The sequence below is a fragment of the Ciona intestinalis genome, unplaced genomic scaffold (genome assembly GCF_000224145.3).
Source record: "Ciona intestinalis unplaced genomic scaffold, KH HT000034.2, whole genome shotgun sequence".
In the NCBI taxonomy this organism is placed as follows: Eukaryota; Metazoa; Chordata; class Ascidiacea; order Phlebobranchia; family Cionidae; genus Ciona; species Ciona intestinalis.
The window spans coordinates 58328-68539 of NW_004190356.2; the positions used below are offsets into that span (position 1 = coordinate 58328).

A 10212-nucleotide genomic window follows, 5' to 3' on the forward strand; every position below is an offset into this window, starting at 1 on the left:
GGGACACCTATTCGTTCTATTTTCTTGTCCCATTTGGTAGAAAACACGAAACATTCAAAGAACTACAAAACCGTATCCCTACGACTTCCATACACCGTTGTTAATTGTTTAAAACACAATCCGGATATTTAGATATTATGTGCTAAAGGTGTCCCATCTTCCCCCACCCTACTATATGTTACTATTGTTTTCCTTTCATAACACATTGTCCCTATAATACAGCAGAAACCTCTTTATTCGTTTTTTTATTTGCTATTTTTTTAATATAGTAGGTTGGGGGAAGATGGGGCACCTTTAGCACATAATATCTAAATATCCTGATCGTGTTTTAAACAATTACTAACAGTTAATGGGAGTCATAGGCATATAGTTTTATAATTTCTTTAATGTTCATTGTTTACTACTAAACGGGACGAAAAAATTGAGATAAAAGGTGTCCCGTCTTCCCCCACCCTACTGTAAATAAAAACAAGAAAAAGGTAAACGAAATATTGAAAGGACGGCAGTAGCATACAGTCTTGCAATAGAGCAAAAGTTATTATTATCAATTATTAATATCCCATGAAAACAGTATTACCACAGCAGTGATACTTATAAGGTAACTTGATATTGCTACAGTATTATGCAAAATTTTGCCACCAATAAATAAAAATAAAAAACATTAAAATTTGGGCTAACAGCAAGCTCAAATCTAGATAATGTTTATAATTAATTTATGGGTCTCGCATAAGGGATCCATACTTAAGGCCCATAAATTGTAATTAAAAAGTAAAATTTTCAAAAATATGAAAAATTTATTGCTATACACATTAAATATTCATATTTTCGTGATACAAATATTTTGCTTATTCATCTAATTCTGGTGATAATGACATCACAATAGTTTACAATGGCATTGTTATCTAACAAAGCAACGCCCTTGGTTAGGATTATAATATTTAATAAACATCATTTTTTTCTTAAAGGATTATGGTGGCTTTTTATCCTAACAATCGCATTCGGACTTAACAAAGAAATTTGAACATGACAATTTAGTGAATAGGCCTATAGTGTGTATTTATAAAATGTTGCAGCACCAAAAATTATCTATGTTATTTTTTAACAGTTGCTGTATGTACGTGTATATAGTACGGTGGGGTAAAAGGGGACACCTTTAGCACATAATATCGAAATATCCTGATCGTGTTTTGAACAATTAACAATGATCTAGGGAAGTCATAAGGATACGGCTTTATAATTTTTTTGAATGTTCTTGTTTGCTACCAAATGGGACAATAAAAAAGAAGAAATAGGCGTCCCATCTTATTCTTACCCCACCGTACTATAGTTTATAATTTTTTGAATGCTCTTGTTTGCTACCAAATGGGACGATAAAAAAGAAGAAATAGGCGTTCCATCTTACCCCACCCGCCCACCGTACTATATATATCATTTACCTGAACCTCTTTCCTTTAAATACAAAGCTACTGTGTCAGCAAAGTCGTAAAACATGGGTTTGTATCCAAGATCATTGATGGCTTGGTCCATCTTATGATGGTGGTCAATTCCCATCTTCATTATCTAAGTTTGTATATTTAGAAAACAATTTATTTTAATGCGAATTTACTTGAAAATTTAAAGTCACAAATTGTAAGTAAAAATTTGGAACATTTCTAAAACTTTCAAAAATTTGGAGGGTTTCCAAAAATTTAAGCTACTAATTTGAAGGCATTAATTGCAAGTAAAAACTTGTGGGATTTTCTAAAAAAATAATCAACTTGACAGTTTAATGCCAACTAATATAAAGTCACAAACTGTTGGTAAAATTTGAAAGATTTCTAAAAATATCTTTTCGAATCATAAAATGTGACCAAAGAAAAAACAATTAGGCAATTTTTTTCATAGGTTAGATTTTACACCATATTTTAAACAGAACAAAAAAATAACTGAAAATGGAGACCCATATCTTACAATAAGTCTTTTTTAAAACAGGATATGGGATTTATTGTAGCATTACCCTGGCGAAATCTTGCCGCATGCTTAACAAAACATTGGTTTTAATAAAAACAACCTTTATTTTTTTACCAGATTATTAGTTCTTGGAAAATATATCGAGTTTAACGGCGGAATAGCATATTTGAAACTGTTAATATAGTAGGGTGGGAGAAGACGGGACACCTTTTCATTCTATTTTCCTCGTCCTATTTAGCAGTAAATAAAGAAAACTCAAAGAAATATGAAACCATATCCTCACGACTCTCATACACTGTTTTTAATCATTTAAAACATGTTCAGGATATTTGGATATTATGTGCCAAAGATGTCCCAGCTTCCCCCACTCTATACTTCTAATACATATAGCACTTACTTCATTTCTTGTAAGAAGAGGTTCAATAACAAGCACTGGCTTCAAGATATAATGAAGCATCTCCATTAAGATGGCTGTAAAAAATAAAGACCTTGTCTCTAGGGTGCGTTACCAATATAAGTAATACAGTAGGTTGGGGGAAGATGGGACACACATTTGTTCCATTGTCTCTTCTCATTTGGAAGTAAACAAAATACATTCAAAGAATTATAAATCCATATCCGCGCGACTCCCATAGACCGTTGTTAATTGTTTGAAACACGATCAGGATATTTGGATGTGCTAAAGGTGTCCCATCTTCCCCCACCCTACCATACATTACATATTTTATTGTTTCATTTATACATTAGGTTTTAACTGTGAGATGAAATTGTTTAAAAACTGTTTCAGAAGGTAGGCTATTAAATAAAATTCAAAAAATTTTTTTTAAATTATAAGGTTTCCATGTTATATTAAATTAACAAATGTCAATATAAATGTTAATATAATATACTTTGGTAAAAACAAAAAAAAAAGAAAGAAAAAAATGTCAAATATTTTGGACACACTATATATATAATCTAAATCAAACCACCAAGGGACTAATACACAACTAAATAAATAATTGACAAAAAAACTGCAAAACATGATTGAATCACAAAATGTACAGTCAGGAACTAAATGATGAAATATGATACAGTTAAAATATTCTATTTAAAGTCTGATTAATTTTTCACCTAATTTTTTTCCTACAATACTGTTGGTATTTTAACAAAATAAAAACAGCCTGTATGTTTTATTTTATAATTTACGGTATTTTGCATTTTTTTATGACAATTTTCCGAGTTCCTGTAATACCCTCAGATCAAAGTCATGGTATTTTGTGACGATAATAACTAAATAAACATTCCCCCCCCAAAAAAACTGCAAAACATGATTGAATCTCAAAATGCACAGTCAGGAGCGTTTTAACTAAATGATGAGTTGTGAATGATACAGTTAAATTCTTCTACTTAAACTATGATTAAATTGTTGCGTAAAATATGCCTATTTGTAACAGTCGTTCTCTGTTGTCTTTGGAATATTTTTCATTATTACCAACTAACCACCCATTTATTAGAGCTGGACTATCATATCCTTCTAAATTTTGTTTCCAATATAACAGACAGGATGTTAAAGTAATGAGAAAGTAACACAAGGGAAACAAACTAGACATTTTTGTAACAAAAAATGTCAAGTGGAAATTTATGGCTGCCTATAGGAAATAGTTCATGTATGTTACAGGGTTGTTATTTTTTTTATAGCAGAGTGGGGGAAGATGGGACACCTTTAGCACATCATATCCAAACACCCTGATTGAGTTTTAAACAATTAACAACGGTCTATGGGAGTCGTGAAGATACGGTTTTATATTTCTTTGAATGTTCTTTGTTTACTACCAAGTGGGACGATAAAATAGATTGAAAAGATGTCCCATCTACCCCCACCCTACTATATAAATATCTCAATAGCTGGGTAGATTGCACGTAACAAACTTTATAAGCTAACAGGTACGGTTTTGTGTTAATTTGAAATGGTGTTAAAAATCAGATGATTTAGTAAAACTCACAACATGAGTTCGGTTAATGCTATGATTTTTAACTAGAATATAAAACAAGTCTTAGTTGGCCCACAACTTTAATTTGCCGTGGTACAGCATTTTGTTATACTTTAAATTAAAGTTTAAAGAGTTCAAATCTTACCTGTGTTAAACACATGTTTTAAATAATTTATTTAAAGTCCAAACAAGCACCAGTATCAAACATTATACTGACAAAATGGGGTTAGTTCCTTAATTTATTTCAAAATTTGGCACAATTTTCATGGAGCTAAAAAATGAGACATAGTATGTTCCATACAATACACTCAATGCACTTTGTGTAAAATTGTATGAATAGATTGTGGAGAGTCCACTTACCAAGTATGTATACGATGGTGTAAGGACACTTGTATTGGGGAACTTCTTGTCCTAAACCATTGAACTGAAATATAACAAGGGAATTTATCACAAATTGTACTTTTTTGACTGTGTGACAAAATAATTTATATGTGAGAATGTGAATTTTTTTTAACTAAAGTGTAACAAAAGATATTTGTAATTAAATGCAAAAATCAAACATGACACAATTTCATTTTTCATACAACAGGTTTTAATAATAAAAACATAATAATAATAACCTTAATTTGTCTCTTCGATTGCTAGCGAAGATTTTGAATTATTTTAAACGAAAAGACAGGATATATACACTCTACAGTTAAAAACATATTAACATTTAGTTGGAAGAAAATACGCGTAGTCGCTACACCTTTTATTGGCTTCCTAAACCTATGTGTAGTAACTAACATATAAAATCTAATGCAACTAATTCAAGGTTATTTTAGTGTACTAAAGAATAAAATTTTAGTCAAAGCAGCATATAACCAATACAAAATCAATAAACACGATACAACTAATCCAAGTTTATGCTAGATAGACGAATTTCTATTGAACTGGAAAATTACTCGACATTTTATTGATGTATATTATTATTAAAAACTAACAAAATCAATATAACAATATACTTTATCTAATGTAGCACTAGTCTTTTATATATATAGGCACCAAAGTTTTAAAATTCAGGGGAGGCAAGGATAGTTAGACGCACACACTTATAAAAAATCCTATGATTTATAATTAAAAATTTTAATGACTTGAATAAAAAATTTTATGACTTTTAATAAGAAATCTTATACTTGTAAAAAAAATTAATTTTGTAAAAAAAAACCTATGAATTGTAACAGAAAATCTTATGACTTAAAAAATTTTTATATTTACTGATTAATGCGGTGTAGAAAGTCTGCATAGGTTTTTTGTTGCTTATGAAGATATTTTACATTATGATTATGTGAACGTAGACTATAATACGCACCAATGGTCGTAGGAATTCAAACACTCGCAGAGGACGGTTGTCGGATATAAAGTAAGCTTTTCCAGCCTGAATATCAAGAATATTATAATTTAGTGACTTTTTTCAGATTTTTATAAAGCAAGATATTTAAACAGTAGAATGGCTTTTTTACAATACAGTTATGAGTCGGTGGGTAACAATTTTGAGTCACATATGATATTTGGTATCACTTTTCTACTGTGAATCATCAGTATATAATCGGCTTCTGGAGAAATTGTTAAGTTAAAAAACATAAAAAAATATTTTTATGTTCACAAGTACAATTATGTTCCTTCAATTTCAATGGGCATTAAAATCAATTTTTATCTTTAATAATTTTACTTAACAAATGACAAAACTGTTTCATAAAATCCTTTAATTAATAATTATTTAAAGTTCTGCACTCTAATTTTATGAAACATAGTTTAAGAAATCTTTGATGTAAAGTGCTGTAAACTTAAAACTTTGTTAAAGTTTTATGAAATATAAGACGTAATAACTAATAAGTAGCTTGTGAGGTGAAATTGAGTTTGTTTGGTTATTTCTGTGAAACAATCTGCCCAAATTGTGAGGTAGAAACACTGAAATGGCATCATTGTCATGTATATTTCAAGTTACATGCACTAACGATTAGTATAGACCAAACATCTAGATCGTGTTTTATTGAACAATTAACAACCGTGCATAGGAGTCGTGAGGATACGATGTCATATTTCTTTGAACGTTCTTTGTTTATTACCGAATGGAACGAGAAAATAAAATGAAAACGTGTCCCATCTTACTATATATAATAGGTTGGAGAAGGATTTTTTATTTTGTTTTCTCTTTTGGAAGTAAACAAAGAAAATTCAAGAAATTATATTACCGTACAATTTTGATTAAACAGCGTGGTTGAAAAACACGATCAGGAAATACTATATGAAGGATAACAATTTGATTAATTAACTCTAACCATCTTTAGTAATAGATAGGATTAAGTACTACAAGAACTGTTTGGTAATAATTAGTTATGCCATTAAGGACCTGTACAAAATACTGGCAGTGATGCCAAAAATAATCAATATTTTTAATTTCTACCAAACGATTTTAACATAAAAATTGTTCTGCAACACTGACTTATTTATTCAAAAAAACATTTTAACTGGAAACACTGGAATCCAAACTCAGCTAATACAAAACCATACTTACAATACACAATGATAATTCTGTGGGAACAAACCACAAAGCAATTAGTGTTAATTGTACTTACAGCAACATAGCCACTTGTTTTACTCAGTCCTGGTATTGCGAGTAAATGAGCTTGTATGAGATTGTTTACATGAGTCCAATCCACCACAGCGTCTCCAATACGAAGAATAATTATCCCCCAGTCGATAAACTTCTGTGATTTAATTCATTAATCCCATTAAGCTAGGTGGCAATTAAGTAATTGTTCTTTTCAAGGTGAAAGGTGAAGTAATGTGTTAAAAGAAAAAGGGATTTATCTTACATAGTAAAAAAACTGTATATATAATACAAAAATAATTTATTTTTTTTTTAAAGTAAATTTTATTTTTTAGGTAAATACATAATACAGTATATATGGAAAAAATATCTGTATAATACATAAATACATTTTTTAAACTTTTTAGGGGTAAAAAATGGGATTATCATACATAATACAGTATATATATGGAGAAACTATCTATATAATACAGATATACAATTTTATAACCAAACATGTAACTCCATTAAAACTGCTTGATTAATTAGCTTTACTGGTAAAAAAAACTAAAATTTTTATCAATGGTTTTTAATATTATAAGTACAATGTAGCTCTTCTGACAAGTTTATTTTGGGGGCTGATCTTTTAACGCCATTTTCAGGTAGCCACATCTGGCTAATAACCAAAAACCATTTCCAAGTTGGGCATGTGAAATAAATTGGCCAAAAGAGCCTTGTTAAATGGTCATTCAGTTTTATAATGTGGTTATTCAGTTTGTTGAATGGCAATGAACAACAATGATAAATAGGAAATGTCGTAATAATGTTGACAGTTGTCACATACAAAACATCTGTGATATGTTCTGTGAATCTGGCTTTGAAAGAGCACTGTTATTGTTCCATGATTCTCATTGCATATTAACAAAACACACCAAAGGCTACCAACTAAGCACCAAAAAAATTAAGACCAACTAACAATGTACCAGATATATATATGTTTTGCAAATAACCAGAATACCAGATATCAATGTCTATTGTTGAAATAAAAAAATTATCAGTCTTTTACTGCATTTTTTGTTGGCTGCATATTCAGTATTGTGAGGTTGGGGAAGATGAGACACCGTTAGCACAGAATATCCAAATATCCTGAGCGTGTTTCAAACAATTAACAGCGGTCTATTGAAGTCATGAAGATACGGTTGTATATTTCCTTAAATTTTCTTTGTTTACTACCAAATGTGACGAGAAAATAAAATGAAAAAAGTCCCATTTCCCCCCACCCTACTATATCATTTGGTGACAATAATTAATTGACAATCCTTCATGCAGCAAACAATTAAAAACTTACTGCTATACGCTGCATATGTCGTCGTTCTCCTGGTCCATATATACCAGCCGGTCTTAGACAACATGTCTTTAATTGCCTGCCATCTGTAACTTGTATAAATTATTCACAGAAAAATATTGTTTTTTTTAAGTTTAAGTAACATATATTTTTTTGTAAAATTTTGTTTCAATTTTAGGTAATATGTATATTTTTTTTTGAAAAAATTGATTAACATTTTTAGGCCTACAATGATTTTTTAAACAAAAATGCATTTTCCACTTTAACATTCACACTTCAGACTTGAATTCCTACTAAGAACGAGAATAGATTTCAAATTTGAAAACTGTGCAGCTAAAAAGCAATCTATATTTAAAATATGAATATTCAAACTACATATGCATTATTTATGTTTTTAAGTCGGCTTTGCCACAAACAATTGAAATTTTCTTAGTACGTTAAAGATTTTTACCGTTTAGTTCGGTGTTGTTTGCTTCCAAGATTAATTTGTCTGCTTTGAGTTTGGATTTTGAGTAATAATCCACAATCTATAAAGAGAAAAAATTACAGCAATTTTAAAAACTGTTACAAAATTTGTACAAAACATTTATTTGCTCTAAAACAAAAAAATGTTTAGTGAAGCAAAATTAAAAACAGCTATGTAACAGACTGTCTGTAAAATTAAGTTTATTATAAACTGTCCATACCTTATTCGGATCAGCATAAGGAAGAGTTTCATCTCCTCCTATAATTGGGTTTCCTTCCAATACAACATTATACGAGCTTGTATAAATTAATCTCTGTACATTATTCATTTGACAAGCTGTTTAATAATAAATACAACATTTAGAAAAAAATGAATATGGTAAATTTTGTTATCATGTCCCATTTATCTAAGATTTAAAATTCAGACAATTTATTTATACTTTTCTATATTTTCATAACTGGCACCCCCAAACACATGAAAGACTTTGTGTTTTAAGTTATATTTTGCTGTAATAGAAAGCGTGTTATAAATAGATTTTTATGTACTTGTTGTTTAAGAGGTTACCATTTGCTACTGTTAGCCATTGGGATAATAGAAAGAAGTTGGTTTATTATATATATTAAGTCTTTAGCCTTTGACAAAGTTTACAATGAAACTGGAGCTATGCGTCTGTGGGAACTTCACATATTGTCAGTTGAATGATAGTTTACATTTAAATGATGTTATTGTACAAAAGTGTATTCTAACACACCATTATTTACAAAACAAACGTTAAGCTAAGGCATGCTGTGTTAGAATGGTGCATTCATAGATATATATGATTTTATTGGAACACCGACAATTACGACATGCAATTTAAAGTAAAAAGCTAGCGGAGAAACGGAAATAAAAAGGAAGAAAAATCAATGCAAATTTCATTCAATGTATTAAAAATAGAGATATTTGTGTATGTGTTGATATAAGTGCATTGCCACCACCTAAAGCAAAACACCTTAGGCTTTAAAGGATATAAATGGGTTAAATGAGCATGATTTGTGCAGGATTTAACAAAGCTGTATAACCTTTTATAACATTCCTTGTCCCGTCAACATTGATGGCTTCTGTAAGATCTTTATACAACTAAAACATTTCAATTAGATTACTTTTTTAATTAATTGCATTTACAGCAGTGGTTCTCAAAATTAAAAAAAACTCAACATTTTTTTTTAGAATTTTTTTCACCAGAGATTTATGTGCACGAGCTGTCGTAAAATTAAAACGTGGTTCTTTTTCAACCGCTTCAGAGACAAATACGTGACAAATACTTTAAGAACCACTGCTTCAGAATTAGTCAAATTACTTCACTACTTTTCAAATGATTAGCATTAGCCAAATTATCAAAAATTACAAACGCATGCAAAATAAACTAGAATCAAGTCCGAACCTGATCTTTGCCACTCATTCCAAATGAAGCGATGTGGTAAACACAATCCATACCAGCAGAGCTCTTCAGGACAGAATCGTAATCTCTAATATCACCCTAGATGCCAATCAATCAAATACGTTAGCATGTACAAGTGTTCACACAGATTGCTTATAAGATAATCATGGCTTAAAAAAACTGAAAAGAATCATAAAAAATAAGCTTCTGGTATTTTAAAAAATACCAGATTTGCAGTCTTTGTGTTTTTACTAGTCGTTTTTTTAAAGATTTGTTCATATTCGGTTTATATTACTGAAAAAAAGAGAAAAAAACATAATAAAAGAGAGAATACTTAAATTAAAAGATAGCAGAATATTACATATTTATTACAAATACAATTTTAAAAAATGAAATTTTAATTTCGCTGTAAAATGTGTAATAGCAAACAAGGTAGTTGAAAAATGTTAATTTAATAACATAGCCGTGTTTTTTTGAATTCAAACA

General features: G+C 29.7%; 1 protein-coding gene across 1 annotated transcript in view; it reads right to left on the reverse strand.

Moving 5' to 3' along the window:
• Positions 1-9825, reverse strand: part of LOC100186801 (short-chain dehydrogenase/reductase family 42E member 1) — a gene marked incomplete at its 5' end in the record, with an annotated part of 12344 nt that extends 2519 nt beyond the window's left edge. Inside the window, 10 exon segments of the mRNA XM_026837934.1 lie at positions 1437-1560; positions 2348-2421; positions 4284-4347; positions 5275-5340; positions 6542-6673; positions 7844-7926; positions 8292-8367; positions 8527-8642; positions 9368-9425; positions 9730-9825. Coding sequence (XP_026693735.1) covers positions 1437-1560; positions 2348-2421; positions 4284-4347; positions 5275-5340; positions 6542-6673; positions 7844-7926; positions 8292-8367; positions 8527-8642; positions 9368-9425; positions 9730-9825 — 889 coding nt within the window.
• Positions 9826-10212: the final 387 nt, after the last annotated feature.